General features: G+C 47.7%; 1 protein-coding gene across 2 annotated transcripts in view; it reads left to right on the forward strand.

The window, feature by feature from the left end:
* LRRC41 (leucine rich repeat containing 41) overlaps window positions 1-17,471 on the forward strand; it is an 81,298-nt gene that overhangs the window by 17,231 nt on the left and 46,596 nt on the right. For both annotated transcript variants that reach the window (XM_063939503.1, XM_063939504.1), the window contains exons 2-5: window positions 1,811-1,897; window positions 2,017-2,087; window positions 2,973-3,975; window positions 14,285-14,518. In XM_063939503.1, the coding sequence (XP_063795573.1) occupies window positions 1,811-1,897; window positions 2,017-2,087; window positions 2,973-3,975; window positions 14,285-14,518 (1,395 nt within the window). The remainder of the gene's footprint in view (window positions 1-1,810; window positions 1,898-2,016; window positions 2,088-2,972; window positions 3,976-14,284; window positions 14,519-17,471) is intronic.

Raw genomic sequence — 17,471 nt, forward strand, 5'->3', positions numbered from 1 at the left:
AGGTCAAGCTGGGAAGCTTGTCTGCAATAAGCCTTCTTGAGTCAAGAGATATTTTCAATGAGCATATGCTTCGTGATCTGCCCGTGTTATATATGTCGGATGTCTTGACAGCAGTGGTGTATGTAAGCCGCTAGGGCGGAACGAGGAGAAAAGCGGCGATGGCTGAAGCCAAAAAAGTTTTCCGCTGGGTGAAAAGACTAGTAAACGCTATATTAGTAGTCTTCGTTCCGGAGGTGAACGACAATAAACTAGATGCCTCTGCGGATGCGATTTCCATCCGAGAGAAATATAGTCGTCATCGAGAAGTTTTTTCTGAAGTGACAGGTCTTTGAGGAGTGCCTCAAGTGGACATGTTGGCGTCTCGCCCCTACGAGAGATCTCAGGGATATTGTTCAGGGTCAGGGGACACTCAAGCTATAGCAGTGGACGTCCTCGGGACACCTTGGGTGTTTCGGTCGGTCTATGTGTCCCCCCTGTTTTCACTTTTCGTACCCTTTCCGGTAGTTCGGACCTTCGTGAAATGAGTACTGCACATCCACCCTCCATTTGTGGCACCGTGGGACCTGGACGTAGTGTTGCGTTTTCATGTGGCACGCTGTTGTGTTGAAATTTCTCTCTTGGAAAGTGGTCATGCTATTGGCTTTGGCGTCCGCAAGGCGGATGTCGGAGGTAGCGGCTTTGTCTCACAAGAGCCCTGTTTGCTCTTCCATGTGGATAGAGAGGAATTGAGAACTTGGTTAATAGTTCTGCCAAGAGTGGTTACTGGGTTTAGCAGAAAGCAGCCTGTTTTGATGCCGGTGGTTACTTAGGCATTAGCTGATTCAAAGTATCTGGATGTAGTCAGGGCTTTGAATATTTAAGTCGCCATGTTGGCTCAGGACGTCTGCGTCTATGCAGTCTGTTACACGTTGGATCTGTGATACGATTCGGCGTGCTCGTTCTACGGCTGGATTGCCGTTACAGAAGTCGGTGGAGACCCTTTCTACTAGGAAGGTGGGCTCATCTTGGGCGGCTGCCCGAGGGGTCTCGGCACTTCAACTTTGCTGAGCAGCTACGTGGTCGGGTTCAGACACTTTGCTAAGTTCTACAAGTTTGATACCTTGGCTGAGGAGGTCCTTGTGTTTGCTCAATCGGTGCTGCAGAGTTGTCCGCTCTCTCCCGCCCGGTCTGGAGCTTTGGTATAGACCCCATGGTCCTTTTGGAGTCCCCAGCATCCTCTAGGACGTAAGATAAAATAGGATTTTTAGAATCCTTTTCTCCTAGTCCGTGGAGGATGCTGGGCGCCCGTCCCAGTGCGTACTATCTCTGCAGTAATTGGTTATGGTTACACTCTTGGGGTGTTTCTTTTTTGTCGGCTGTTGCTGGCGTTTTGCATGCCAGGGCGTGCAGTGTATTATTACTGGTTGTGTTGACACACAGGTTGTGTTACATATTCTCTCAGCATATGGCTGTATGTTTTTCATACTGCGGGCTGGTATTCTGTTGAATGCCATGTTTGGCGGTATGTTCGTGGTGTGAGCTGGTATAACACTCACTGTGTTTAAATTACAAATTCTTTCCTCGAAATGTCCGTCTCTCCTGGTCACAGTTTTCTAACTGAGGTCTGGAGGAGGGGCATAGAGGGAGGAGCCAGTTCACACCCAGTTTAAGTCTTTATAGTGTGCCCAAGCTCCTGCGGATCCGTCTATACCCCATGGTCCTTTTGGAGTCTCCAGCATCCTCTACGGACTAGGAGAAAAGGATTTACCGGTAGGTATTAAAATCCTATTATTTTGTGTTTTTTAGACTGAGAATATTTGTGTATTTGCAGGGCTGCCAGCTGTGATCCTACAAGGCATCCTGCCTCTGCTGAACATCTACTATCTAGAAAGGATTGAGCAGGCAGCTGTTAAGAAAGGTGACAAGTATCCATTTATAGTTGTCTTATTCACTGCAACACCCTGGATATGGTGTTTATGTGAGCAGTGTCTTCTCATTTGAGATATTGTGTATTTTACATACTCTCTGTCTCCATAGGACTTTCCACTCAGTCCATCTGGTGTAAACTGTGGAATGAAATTATGAAGAGCAAGCCATCAAGATTTGGGGTCAGTGTTCAGGGTACAGTTAAAGGGGTAGAAAAGGTGTTGGAAGTCTGGGATAAAGGGGAAGAGAAGGGTGACTAGTGTCAGGAATGAAGGCAAAGACAAGGGGGAATGTGCATATGGTTTAAAGTGGAAGACAAGGGCAATAGATTTGTGGGAATCTTATAAGACTACTAAAAGACATGGGTGACGGGGGTCTGGAATAAAGGGAGGGCACCTGGCATAAAATCAATGGGAGGCATGGCTTTCTACTTGCTGACCCACAAACACCCCCCCCCTCCCCCCCCTTAGCCTTACGGATTCTTTCATTATGCGATGTCGGTATCTATAGCCACTTTGTGTGCGCCTGAGAATCACCCCCATAAGCTCTAGTGGTAGGCTGCCGTCAGCAGTCGGTACTGGTGAAGCTGTCCTGAGCAATAAGCTCTAACTGTAGGCTGCTCTCACCTATAAGCTCAATATTTAGGCTGTTCTATCTGATAGGATGTAGTGGCAGGCCGCCCTCGGCCATAAGCTCCAGTGGCAGGCCGCCCTCGGCCTTAAGCTCCAGCGGCGGGCCGCCCTCGGCCTTAAGCTCCAGCGGCGGGCCGCCCTCGGCCATAAGCTCCAGCGGCGGGCCGCCCTCGGCCTCAAGCTCCAGCGGCAGGCCGCCTTCGGCCTTAAGCTCCATTGGTGGGCCGCCCTCGGCCATAAGCTCCAGTGGCGGGCTGCCTTCAGCCATAAGCTCTAGTGGCGGGCTGCCCTCACACATAAGCTCTGGTGGTAGGTTGCTCTCACACATAAGCTCTAATTGAAGGCCATTCTCACCCATAAACTCTAGTGGTAGGCTGCCTTCAGCATAAGCTTTAATGGTAGCCTGCTCTCACATTTTAATGTGTTTGATTACAGACTGTGACGTGCTGGAGGAAGAAGTTTCTTGAAGCCTTTTTTCACAATGTACTCCGTGGGATCTTGGATGTGTCCACTGACCGGCGCTTGAATGACCAGCGTTTCTCCCCTCTGGTGCACAGTTCACGACATGTCTCAGAACTCACTATATGTAACAAACAGCAAGGGGTGTCTGAGCTGACTTCGGCTGTGCTGGAATGTCTTGCCAAATCTGTGGAAACACTGAAATTCCTTCACCTGCGCTCTTCTGACTCCAACACTCAGAAGTCGCTGAAGCTGCTCCTCCACCATCTCATCCATCACGGGCAGGTAAAAAAGGTCTCTGTGCTATCTTGGCCTTGTCCAGATAACCAGCTTCTGGTCCTGATTCTGACGCTAAGTGCTGGATTCTGGCAGCAGAAGACAGATGTCCCCTGTACATTTTGTTCAGAGACCTCATGGAATGGCAGCGGGAGTGACTGTGAGAAGAGAACTGAATGTGATACGTGCCCCAAATCCTGCACTAGACAGGAGAAGGAGGAAGAAATAGGCAGCCAAAGTGCCTTGTTAAGCCTGCAGCCCCTTAACATCAGCCAGAATGTTGCCACAGACCAACGTAAAAGCAAAGGCACAAGCGCAGAGAAAAATGCCCCCTCCAGAAAAGAAACTGCTCGCAATTATTCGCTGCCTTCAACTGCATCAGACAGTAAAGTATCATCTACCTCAGGAAAAGGACTGGTGCAAGTTCCAGCCTTACAGAGGGGCTGCGCCTCTGAAGCCGGTGACTTATATGACTTCATTTTTAGCGTTCCTCCTGTAGAGGAGAGAAATAATACCACGGGGGGAGCCTCTCAGGAGGAGGATATAGGTATTGAGGCCCCCTTGTTACATGGTGCCATTCGCTTCAGGAGTGTTAGAGCCCTGAACTTGCACAATGTTCCTCTTACTAAGAGCACGTGTCGCTCTCTGTGCCACCTCCTGCGGTCCTGGGTGTCCCTGGAACGGCTAACTATGGCGTACAATGGTAAGTAATTGGTCACCCGTCATCTCATTCCAATACTGTATTCCCATTGAAAACCTTGCAGTCACTTTTTTTGCACCATCGTAATTTAACCCATTGATTTGATAATGTGACTAAGAGTAAACAGAATATCGGCAGCTTGTTAATTGTAAGACACTGTAATCATTTTATTAGTGTGCTCTATTAGTTCTAGCACTGTAGACATGGTAAAGGAGCAGTGGCATAGAAAGCATACTCACGGCAGGGCTTTCTGTAGGTCTTCTTCACTAGCTATATATAACTAGGTGATCCATTGCGCCCTACGGGCGCTCTTCACAACGTCACAAGGGGCTACGCCCCTTTAACCCTTGCACACGCTTGGGTCGTGCAGTATTTTTAGTATATGGAGTATTACCTCCAATCATAATTTTGTGAGTGGTTAAATATTGCACTGACAAAGGGCACTATGAATCACCTAGTAGGTGCTGTGGTTGGGTGAGTGGAAGGTGCGGGGGAGATGGGGAGGAGGTGCCGGGGTTCCGCGGTTGGGGGAGGGGCGACTGTGGCGGTGCCGCGGGTGGGGGAGGGAGTCCTGAGCCACCGCGGGTGGGAGTGGGAGGAGTGCCGCGGGTGGGTGAGGGGCGGTTGCAGAGGGGGGTGGGGGAGGGGGTCCAGAGGTGCTGCGGGTGGGATAGGGGCAGGTGCAGAGGGGGCGCGGAGGGGGTATGTAGATGCTGGTGGGGGAGGGGCAAGTTGCGTGGGGCTGCAGATGAAGGAGGGGGTCTCGAGGTGCTGTCCATGGGGGAGGGGTGGGTGCAGGGGTGGTGCGTTTGGGAGAGGGGGGAGGGGTTGGGGCAGGGTGGGATGGGTTTGGGGGAGGGGTTCCAGAGGTGCTTCGGGTGCTGGAGGGGTGGTTGCGGGGTGCAGCGGATGGGGTCTGTAGATGGTGGGGGTGGGGTGGCTGTGGGTGGGCCACGAATGGGGGAGGAGGGTAGGAGGTGCTGTGGGTGGGGGAGTGTGATGGAGGGGGGGGTGCTGCGGATGGGGGTGGTGTGGGAGTGGGGGTTCTGGATGTGCTGCGGGTGGTGGAGGGGCGGGGATGCTGCGGGTGAGGGAGGGGCTGGTGCGGGGCTGTTGCGTATCGAGGAGAGGCGGGTGTTTGGTTCAGAATGGAGCTAGACGCTGCAGCGTGTGGTCAGGCTGGGAGCGCGACCTCTGCGTTTTATGTGTATCAACTACTCACCAGCAAGTTTAAGGATCATGGCCTGCATCCAGCCACCTCTCCTATATATTTGGGCAGATCTGTGACTCTATGATTAGTCACAGATCTAGGCTAATATATAGGAGATGGAACATATCTCACCATCATCGGACCAGACCATTTTGTCTTTTCCCCCGCTCTGCCTTTCTTGTGTTCTGTTCTCCTGTTTCTGTCCTTGGGATTTTGTTAGAAAATGCTCAAATCCTATGATGATATTGATGTGTGGAACTTGAACTTTTGAAAGGAAAATAAAAGGGCCCAAGCTCTTGCACTTCTCCGCTATACCTCAGTTTTTCTGGAGTCCCCCGCAACAGGATTGGCTAGTTTAAACCAAATGGTTTAAAAATAAAAATAAATTTGTTATGCCATGACTACTGGCACGGCGCCATGCCATCTTAAAAAAGCTTAATATACTAAAAAACAAGTGTTTTTATTCAAAATACCACCCTTTGGGTGGTATTCAAATGATGTATAATGCCCAATCTCCTTTCTAAAATTATCCCTGTTATCGCACATATTGCTCCTATAGTAATCGGGTTCAGATGCGTAAAGCGTTGGGTGCCCTCGCTACTCCGGAGGTAGCGAGTTGAAATGATTATACCACACCCGTCAGCAGAAACAGAATGGGTGTGGAAGGGGGTGAAAAGAATTGAATACCGCCCAAAATGTTTAATGCCAGTGGCATGCCCAGTAACATACATAGTAACATAGTATTTGAGGTTGAATAGAGGCAAATTGCCCATCGTGTTCAACCTGTTTTAAGTTGTGATGATTCTACATACTTGCTGAATAATGTTTTATGACTAGTTAGGTACTATAACTCATGTTACCCCCGGATTAACCATGTTGATATTTTAAGTATTATAACCTTGGATAGCTTTTTCATTCAGAAATTTATCCATTTCTTTTTTAAATCCAATTACAGAGTCCGCCATTACCACCTTCCCTGGCAGGGAATTCCACATCCTGATTACCCTAACAGTGAAGAACCCTTTCCTCCGTTGCGTTCGGAACTTTCTCTCCTCCAGTCTCAGCGAGTGCCCACGTGTCCTAAACTGTGTTCTTTTAATAAATAATTCCTCTGATAACTCTTTGTGATGTCCCTTTACATATTTGAAGATATTAATAATATCTCCTCTTAGGCGCCTCTTTTCTAGTGTATACATATTCAGCCTAGTAAGTCTTTCCTTATAGTCCAGTCCTTCTAGGCCTTTAATCAATTTATTAGCTTGCCTTTGAACACTTTCGAGTTCACTGATGTCTTTTTTTTATACAATGGTGCCCAAAACTGAACACAATATTCCAGGTGCAGACGTACCAATGCCTTATACAACGGCATGATTACATCCGAGTCCCTTTTCTCAATTCCCCTTTTTATGCACGCTAGCACCTTATTTGCTTTCTTTACTGCGTTTTGACATTGTGTATGGTTATTAAGCCTATTATCAATGAATACCCCCCAAAAAATTTCCAACTCTGTTTCCTCTAGGCGTTCCCTATTTAATATATAGGATGCAAGTTTGTTTTTAGTCCCAAAATGCATAACCTTGCATTTGTCTGTATTGAACCTCATTTTCCATTTCTCTAACGTCCTAGTGGATGCTGGGGACTCCGTCAGGACCATGGGGAATAGCGGGCTCCGCAGGAGACAGGGCACATCTAAAAAGCTTTTTAGGTCACATGGTGTGTACTGGCTCCTCCCCCCATGACCCTCCTCCAAGCCTCAGTTAGGTTTTTGTGCCCGTCCGAGAAGGGTGCAAACTGGATGGCTCTCTTAAGGAGCTGTTTAGTAAAGTTTTTTTTTAGGTTTCTAATCAGTGATTCCTGCTGGCGACAGGATCACTGCAACGAGGGACTTAGGGGAGAGACTTGCAACTCACCTGCGTGCAGGAGGATTGAAGTTTTAGGCTACTGGACACTGAGCTCCAGAGGGAGTCGGAACACAGGTCAGCCTGGGGTTCGTCCCGGAGCCGCGCCGCCGATCCCCCTTACAGACGCTGAAGAAAGACGGCGGAACGGAGGTCCGGAAACAGGCGGCAGAAGACTTCACAGTCTTCAGAGAGGTAGCGCACAGCACTGCAGCTGTGCGCCATTGTTGCTACACGGCTCACTGACACGGTCACGGAGGGTGCAGGGCGCTGCTGGGGGCGCCCTGGGCAGCAATATAAATACCTATTTGGCAAATAAATACATCACATATAGCCATTAAGGCTATATGTATGTATTTAACCCAGGCCAGTTTTCCTAATAACCGGGAGAAAAGCCCGCCGTGAAAGGGGCGGAGCTTATTCTCCTCAGCACTCAGCGCCATTTTCCTGACCAGCTCCGCTGGTGAGGAAGGCTCCCACTTTCCCCTGCACTACAGAAACAGGGTTAAAGAGAAGGGGGGCATAAATTGGCGATATAATTATATATTAAGAGCCCATATATAGAAACAACACCTTCTAGGGTTGTTATATACATTATGGCGCTTTTGGTGTGTGCTGGCAAACTCTCCCTCTGTCTCCCCAAAGGGCTAGTGGGTCCTGTCCTCTATCAGAGCATTCCCTGTATGTGTGTGCTGTAGGTCGGTACGTGTGTGTCGACATGTATGAGGAAAATGTTGGTGAGGAGACGGAGAAAATTGCCTGTAATGGTGATGTCACTCTCTAGGGAGTCGACACCAGAATGGATGGCTTACTTATGGAATTACGTGATAATGTCAACACGCTGCAAGCCGGTTGACGACATGAGACAGCCGGCGGACAAATTAGTATCGGTCCAGGCGTCTCAGACACCGTCAGGGGCTTGTAAAAACGCCCATTTACCTCAGTCGGTCGACAGACACTGACACGGACACTGACCCCAGTGTCGACGGTGAAGAAACAAACGTATTTTTCCTTTAGGGCCACAAGTTACATGTTAAGGGCAATGAAGGAGGTGTTACGTATTTCTGATACCACAAGTACCACAAATAAGGGTATTTTGTAGGGTGGGAATAAACTACTTGTAGTTTTGCCTGAATCAGATAAATTAAATGAAGTGTGTGATGATACGTGGGATTCCTCCGACAGAAAGTTATGGGCGGTATACCCTTTTTCCCGCCAGTAGTAAGGGCGAGTTGGAAAACACACCTTAGGGTGGACAAGGCGCTCACACGCTTATAAAAAACATGGCGTTACCGTTTCCAGATACGGCCGCCCTCAAGGAGCCAGCTGATAGGAAGCTGAAAAATATCATAACAGTATATACACACATACTGGTGTTATACTACGACCAGCAATCGCCTCAGCCTGGATGTGCAGCGCTGAGGGGGCTTGGTCGGATTTCCTGACTGAAAATTTTGATACCCTTGACAGGGACAGGATTTTATTGTCTATAGAGCATTTTAAGGATGCATTTCTATATATGTGTGATGCGCAGAGGCATATTTGCATTCTGGCATCAAGAGTAAATGTGATGTACATATCTGCCAGACGAAGACACGACAGTGGTCAGGTGAGGCAGATTCCAGACGGCATATGGAAGTATTGCCGTATAAAGGGGCGGTCCATTGGACCTGGTGGCCATGGCAACAGCTGAAAAATCCACCTTTTGTTACCCCGAGTCACATATTGGCAGAAAAGGACACAGTCTTTTCAGTCTCAGTCCTTTCGTCCCCATACGGGCAGGCGGGCGAAGGCCAGTCATATCTGCCCAGGGGGAGAGGAAAGGGAAGAAGACTGCAGCAAGCAGCTCATTCCCAGGAACAGAAGCTCCTCACGGCTTCTGCCAAGTCCGCAGCATAACGCTGGGGCCGTACAAGCGGACTCAGGTGCGGTAGGGGGTCATCTCAAGAGTTTCAGCAACACTCGCAAGGGAACTCCGGGATCCTACATGTAATATCCCAGGTGTACATTGGAAATTCGAGACGTCTCCCCCTCACACAATTCACAGGCTGTATTCCCAGCAGGTGATAATCAAAGTACCCTTCTTACAACAAGGAAGGGGGTAGTATTCCACACTATATTGTGGTACTGAAGCCAACCGGCTCGGTGAGATCTGAAATATTTGAACACTTACATACAAGCGTTCAAATCAAGATGGAGTCACTCGGAGCAGTGATAGCGAACCAGGAAGAAGGGGACGATATGATGTCACTGGATATCAGGGACGTTTACCTACAGGTCCAAATTTGCCCTTCTCACCAAGGGTACTTCAGGTTCCTGGTACAGAACTGTCACTATCAGTTCAGACGCTGCCGTTTGGATTGTCCACGGCGCCCCGGGTCTTTACCAAGGTAATGGCCGGAATGAGGATTTTTCTTAAAAGAAACATGGACGCTTTCCTGATAAGGGCAAGGTCCAGAGAACAGTTGGAGGTCGGAGTAGCACTATCTTAAGTAGTTCTACGACAGCACGAGTGGATTCTAAATATTCCAAAATCGCAGCTTTTTCCGACGACACGTCTACTGTTCCTAGGGAAGATTCTGGACACGGTCCAGAAAAACGTGTTTCTCCCAGTGGAGAAAACCAGGGAGTTATCCGAGCTAATCGGGATCCTCCTAAAACCAGGAAAAGTGTCAGTGCATCATTGCACAAGAGTCCTGGTAAAAATGGTGGCTTATTACGAAGCAATTCCATTCGGCAGATTTCCCGCAAGAACTCTTCAGTGGGATCTGCTGGACAAATGGTCCGGATCGCATCCTCAGATGCATCAGCGGATAACCCTATATCCAAGGAAAAGGGTGTCTCTCCTGTGGTGATTACAGAGTGCTCATCTTCTAGAGGGCCGCAGATTCGGCATTCAGGATTGGATGCCGGTGACCACGGAGGCCAGCCTGAGAGGCTAGGGAACAGTCACACAGGGAAAAAATTTCCAGGGAAGTGTGATTAAGTCTGGAGAATTCTCTCCGCATAAATAAGCTTAGAGCAAATTTATAATGCTCTAAACTTAGCTAGACCTCTGCTTCAAGGTCAGCCGGTATTGATCCAGTGGGATAACATCACGGCAGTCGCCCACGTAAACAGAAGGGCGGCACAAGAAGCAGGAGGGCAGTGAAAACTGCAAGGATTTTTCGCTAGGCGGAAAATCATGTGATAGCACTGTCAGCAGTGTTCTTTCCGGGAGTGGACGACTGGGAAGCAGACTTCCTCAGCAGGCATGACCTCCACCCGGGAGAGTGGAAACTTCATAGGGAAGTTTTTCAACATGATTGTGGACCGTTGGCAAAGACCAAAGGTGGACATGATGGCGTCCCGCCCGAACAAAAAACGGGACAGGTATTCCGCCAGGTCATGAGACCTTCAGGCGATAGCTGTGGATGTTCTGGTAACACCGTGGGTGTACCAGTCTGTGTATGTGTTCCCTCCTCTGTTTCTCATAACCAGGGTATTGAGAATTATAAGACATAGAGGAATATGAACTATACTAGTGGCTCCGGATTGGCCAAGAGGGACTTGGTACCCGGAACTTCAAGAAATGCTCACAGAGGACTAAGGGCCTGGGGAGCTAAGAAGGGACTTGATTCAGCAAGTACCATGTCTATTCCAAGACTTACCGCGGCTGCGTTTGACGGCATGGCGGTTGAATGCCGGATCCTGAGGGGAAAAGGCATTCCATAAGAGGTCATACCTACCTTGGTCAAAGCCAGGAAGGAGGTGACCGCACAACGTCATCACCACATGTGGTGAAAATATGTTGCGTGGGTGAGGCCAGGAAGGCTCCACGACGGAAATTCAACTAGGTCGATTTCTACACTTCCTGAAAACAGGTGTGTTTTGGACCTCAAATTGGGGTTCATTAACATTTAAATTTCGGCCCTGTAGATTTTCTTCCAGAAAGAATTGACTTCAGTTCCTGAAGTCCAGATTGTAAAGGATGTATTGCATATACAGCTTTTTTGTGCCCCTAGGGGCACCGTGAGACCTCAACATAGTGTTGGGATTTCTTAAAATCATATTGGTTTGAACCGCTCAAATCTGTGGATTTGAAATATCTCACATGGAAAGTGACCATGCTGTTGACAAATATCTCACATGGGAAGTGACCATGTTGTTAGCCCTGGCCTCGGCCAGGCGATTGTCAGAATGGGCGGCTTTGTCTTACAAAAGCCCATATTAAAATTTTCCATTTGAACAGGACAGAACTGGGACTCGTCTCCAGTTTCTTCATAAAGGGGTGTCAGCGTTTTCACCTGAAACAACCTCTTGTGGTGCCTGCGGCTACTAGGGACTTGGAGGACTCCAAGTTACTAGACGTGGTCAGGGCCCTAAAAATATATATATATATATATATATATAGTTAGGACGGCTGGAGTCAGAAAGTCTGACTTGCTGTTTATACTGTATACACCCAACAAGCTGGGTGCTCATGCTTCTAAGCAGTCTATTGCACGCTGGATTTGTAGTACAATTCAGCTTGCACATTCTGTGGCAGGCCTGCCACAGACGAAATATGTAGATGCCCATTCCACAAGGAAGGTGGGCTCATCCTGGGCGGCTGCCCGAGGAGTCTCGGCATTACAACTTTGCCGAGCAGCTACGTGGTCAGGGGAAAACACGTTTGTAAAATTTTACAAATTTTGATACTCTGGCTAAGGAGGACCTGGAGTTCTCTCATTCGGTGCTGCAGAGTCATCCGCACTCTCCCGCCCGTTTGGGAGCTTTGGTATAATCCCCATGGTCCTGACGGAGTCCCCAGCATCCACTAGGACGTTAGAGAAAATAAGAATTTACTTACCGATAATTCTATTTCTCGTAGTCCGTAGTGGATGCTGGGCGCCCATCCCAAGTGCGGATTGTCTGCAATGCTTGTACATAGTTATTGTTACAAAAATCGGGTTATTACTATTGTTGTGAGCCATCTTTTCGGAGGCTACTTCGTTTTGTTATCATACTGTTAACTGGGTTCAGATCACAAGTTGTACGGTGTGATTGGTGTGGCTGGTATGAGTCTTACTCGGGATTCAAGATCCTTCCTTATTGTGTACGCTCGTCCGGGCACAGTACCTAACTGAGGCTTGGAGGAGGGTCATGGGGGGAGGAGCCAGTACACACCATGTGACCTAAAAAGCTTTTTAGATGTGCCCTGTCTCCTGCGGAGCCCGCTATTCCCCATGGTCCTGACGGAGTCCCCAGCATCCACTACGGACTACGAGAAATAGAATTATCGGTAAGTAAATTCTTATTTTAGACGCCCAGAGTACAAGTTTAGATAGATCATTCTGCAAGGACTCCACATCCAATTCTGAATTAATTACCTTACACAGTTTAGTATAATCTGCAAAGATTGACACTGTGCTTTCCAGGCCTATTTCTAGGTCATTTATAAATATGTTGAACAGTAGTGGTCTGAGTACGGACCCTTGTGGTATTCCGCTGACTACTGGGGACCAGGTTGAGGACTTCCCGTTGACCACTACTCGCTGTATCCTGCTATCCAACCAGCTGCTTATCCATGTGCAAATAGCTTTTCCTAGGCCAAGCTCCTTTAATTTGATCATCAGTCTCCTGTGAGGAACTGTATCGAAGGCTTTTGCAAAATCTAGGAAGACCATATCCACTGCTTTTCCTTGATCAACATTATTGGTCACTTCTTCATAGAAGCTAATTAAGTTAGTCTGACATGACCTGTCCCTCACAAACCCATGCTGGTTCCCTTAGACTTCCTTCCAATATTTTCCCCACTATAGATGTTAAACTAACTGGTCTGTATTTTACCGGAAGATTTTTGGATCCCTTTTTAAATAATGGCACTACCTCAGCTATACGCCAATCCTTCGGTACCATGCCTGATCTAATTGAACTATTGAAAATCAAGTATAGGGGTCGTGCTAGTTGTGAACTAAGCTCCATAAGAACCCTCGGGTGAAGTCCATCAGGACCAGGTGATTTATTAATCTTAATTTTGCTTAGTCTCTCCCGGACTACTTCTTTGCTTAAACAAGTATCTAACCATGAATCATTACTGTCACAATTGTTATGCTCTACTCCCACCATCAGTTCTTCACTGGTGAATACTGATGAAAAGAATTTGTTCAGTATTTCCGCTTTTATTTCGTTATCATTAATCAATTCTCCTAATTCATCTTTTAATGGACCTATATTCTCCTTTTTTAACCTTTTACCGTTTATGTATTTAAAAAACTTTTTAGTATTGGTTTTACTCTCTCTATAGCGATTTGCTTTTCATTTTCCATTTTAGCTGCTCTTATTGCTTTTTTGCATTTCTTATTACACTCCTTGTAACACTCCTTGTAATACTTGAAAGACTCCTCCTTTCCATTAGATTTAAATTCTTTGAAAGCTCGCTTTTTTTTTAATCCATTTCTGCCTTAACCTTCTTGTTAAGCCGCATCGGTTTGAGTTTAATACTCCTGCGTTTACTGCCCATGGGAATAAAGTTATGAATATTGCTATCCGGCAACCCTTTTAATACATCCCACATTTCCGAAGTGTTCTTGTTATTAAACAGAACCTCCCACTCTATGTCGTTAATACTTAACACCTCCTTTTTTTGTGTGTTTGTTTTTCTGAAAAGTGTTTTTGCATTTTCAATTTTGTATTACCATTCAGATTTATGTAATTATAATAAGTAATAAGTAGGACTAATGCTTACTATTAATGTAATAGCTGCATTAATGGACATGACACTGAAATAAGTATCAGGGTGGCTGAAACAGAGGGCTAGGTGCTGGTGGAAGGAGTATGGTGTACAAGATAGTCTAATACCTCTTTTATACCGCCTGACACAGGTGCTTCCCAGCTGGGACCCGCCACAGGCTCCTCTCTGCCGCTGTTTCCAACCCTGCATATTGACGTGGCGGGGGCGGTGCTTAGAGATCACATGATCTCCAAGCACCTTCCGTCCACACAGAGTGAATGGGAAATGGGTTGCATCGACCCGGCTTCCCGTTTACAAACACAGCGAGCCGGGTTGAACACGTGTTTTGCAGGAAACTGTATGTAGCCTTTCACAGCCTAGGGTGGCCGATAACGTTGGACAACGGCTTGTAGTGAGTTATAAAACGGTCATATATATATATATATATATATATTTGTCTTTCAGAGCATTGAAGTATATATTTATTTGTGAATATTTTGTTCCTTTCAGACTTGGGGGCCAGTATTACCCTGGTGCTAGAGGCACTGGCTGCCCTGTCCCGCGATCCCAGCTGCTGCCTCAGTGTGTTCTCTATGAGCGATTTCACAACTTATATCTCCACCCTGGACCTCGCACACACTCTGCTCAGCACCTTCTCTGGCCTTCAGCTGCTTTCACTCAGTTATGACCTGGAGCATCACAGTGACAAGGAGAGGTCTGAGGCCGGATCAGCAGAATTCCCAGGTAAATAATACACCTATTGCATCCCTATTGTAGAGTTTGAGTCTTTATGTATAGGGTGCCACTAGGGGATGAGGCGGTTTCCAGTCAAGAGATAAGCATAAAGTGGATGAGGGGCTCGCATCCAAGGTGAGAGCGGCTCTAATCCTGTTCCTAGAACTAAGATGCAAGCTACATATATTTGTGCTTTATGTAGTTTTGGTTGGTCCTTGCCTCAGGCCCACTATACTTCCCGAGTTCAGTCATCTGTTATATACTTATGTATATGCGTATTCCTGTATCGTCACTTGTGTAAACAGTGCAGTCATCTAGTAGGGGTGTAGTTATGTGACCGCCGGTCACAATACCTCCTTTCTCCTACATCCTAGAGGATGCTGGGGACACTTCAATAACCATGGGGTATAGACGGGATCCGCAGGAGACATGAGCACTTTGAGACATTAAAAGGGGTGTGAACTGGCTCCTCCCTCTATGCCCCTCCTCCAGACTCCAGTTTAGAATCTGTGCCCAGTGAGACTGGATGCACACTGAGGAGCTCACCTGAGTTTCTCTGAAAAAATACTTTTGTTGGGTTTATTATTTTCAGGGAGACCTGCTGGCAATAGGCTCCCTGCATCGTGGGACTGAGGGGAGAGAAGCAGACCTGCTTCTGTGAGTTTCAAGGCTCTGCTTCTTAGGCTACAGGACACCATTAGCTCCTGAGGGTCTGAATGCTAGGTACGCCTAGATGCTCGTTCCCGGAGCCCGCCGTCACCCCCCTTACAGAGCCAGAAGACAGGTGAGTAGAAGAAGATCAGAAGACTTAAGTGACTGCTTTGAGGTAACGCACAGCGGCCGCGCTGCGCACCATGCTCCCACACACACAGCGGCACTACAGGGTGCAGGGGGGGGGGGGTTTCGCGCCCTGGGCAGCATAAAATCCTCATTTTGAGACTGGCTATGTGGTATTTAAGTGCCTAGGCATTAAATCCGGACCCCCGCCAGTATAAATAATTTAAAAAATAGCGGCTCTGAAGCGCGTGGCTTAGCCCTCACAGCTCTCATCATTGCCATTTTCTTTTCACAGAGCTGCAGAGAAGCTGGTCCTTCCTCTACACTGCTGTATCAAGTAACAGGGGGGGGGGGGGCACAGTTAATTTGGTGCTGGATTAATGATATCAAAGCGCTAACAGGTCTGAGGCATTATATAAAAAGTTTCAGAACCGGGATAAGCCCTGGGTTGTGAGCTGGCACACTTCCTCTGTGTTTCTCTGACAGGCTTTACTGTGGATCTGTCCCCTATATGCCCAGTGTGTTTGTGGTGTCGGTACACGTGTGTCGGCATGTCTGAGTGCTCTTCCCAGGAGGAGACTGGATTAGGGAAAGAAACGACTGTGGGAGTGACCCTGTCGCCTGATTGGGTAAATGTTTTGAGTGCTTTGAATGCGAATGTGGCTCTGTTAAATAAGTGTTTGGATAAGTCTGAGTCTCAGACCCAGGCATGGAAGAAATCCGTGGAGGATGTGTTGTCACAAGTTCAGACCCCCTCGGGGTCACAAAAGCGTTCTTTTACCCAGATACAGATACCGACACGGACTCTGACTCCAGTGTCGACTATAGTGATGCCATATTAAATCCAAAATTGGCTAAAAGCATTCAGTACATGATTGTGGCGATAAAAGATGTGTTACATATCACGGAGGACCCTGCTGTTCCTGATACAAGGGTCTGTATGTTTAAAGGAAAGAAACCTGAGGTAACGTTCCCTCCCTCCCATGAACTGAACGCTCTTTTTTGAAAAGGTTTGGGAAAATCCTGACAAGAAGTTTCAGATTCCCAAGAGAATTCCGGTGGCATATCCATTCCCCTCTGGGATTAGGGAAAAGTGGGAGTCACCCCCCACTGTGGACAAAGCTCTATCGCGACTGTCCAAAAAGGTGGCGCTTCAGTCTCTTGACATGGCAGCCCTAAAGGAACCTGCGGATCGTAAGCAGGAAAATACATTGAAATCCGTTTATGTCACTACGGGTACGCTACTCAGACCTGCAGTTTCTTCGGCGTGGGTGAGTAGCGCTATTGAAAAGTGGGCAGATAACTTGTCATCTGAGTTAGATACCCTGGATAGGGATAGCATTATTTTGACACTGGGTCATATCAGGGATGCTGCAGCCTACCTTAAGGAAGCTACGAGGGACATTGGCCTTTTGGGATCAAGGGCCAATGCTATGGAAGTCTCAGCTAGGAGAGCAATGTGGATTCATCAATGGAATGCTGATGCTGACTCTAAGAAGGCTATGGAGTCTCTGCCGTATGAAGGTGGTGTCTTGTTTGGTGACGGCCTCGCTGACCTGATATCTACGGCTACCGCGGGTAAGTCATCCTTTTTACCTTATGTTCCTGCACAACAAAAGAAAACGCACCACTATCAGATGCAGTCCTTTCGGCCCAATAAATACAAAAGAGGACGAGGGTCTTCCTTCCTTGCTTTTAGAGGAAGAGGAAAGGGGAAAAGGTCACCGGCTGTGGCAGGTTCCCATGAGCAGAAGTCTTCTCCGGCTTCTACCAAATCCACCATATGACGCTGGGACTCCGCTGCGGGAGTCTGCACCAGTGGGGGCACGTCTCCGACTCTTCAGTCATTTCTGGGTTCGTTCGTTCCTAGACCCATGGGTATTAGAAATAGTGTCCCAAGGGTACAAGCTGGAATTCCAAGACGTGCCCCCTCGACGTTTTTTCAAATCAGCCTTACCAGTTTCTCTTCAGGACAGGGAGGTGGTATGCGGTGCTATGTCAAAATCAAGTCATTGTCACGGTACCCCCGTCACAACAGGGAGAAGTCTTTTATTCGAGCCTGTTCCTGGTCCCGAAGCCGGACGGCTCGGTCAGACCAATTCTGAACTTAAAATCCCTTAGTTTCTATCTAAGAAAATTCAAATTCAAGATGGAGTCTCTCCGAGCAGTGATCTCCAGTCTGGAG

Source organism: Pseudophryne corroboree, chromosome 9, assembly GCF_028390025.1.
Source record: "Pseudophryne corroboree isolate aPseCor3 chromosome 9, aPseCor3.hap2, whole genome shotgun sequence".
Classification (NCBI taxonomy): domain Eukaryota; kingdom Metazoa; phylum Chordata; class Amphibia; order Anura; family Myobatrachidae; genus Pseudophryne; species Pseudophryne corroboree.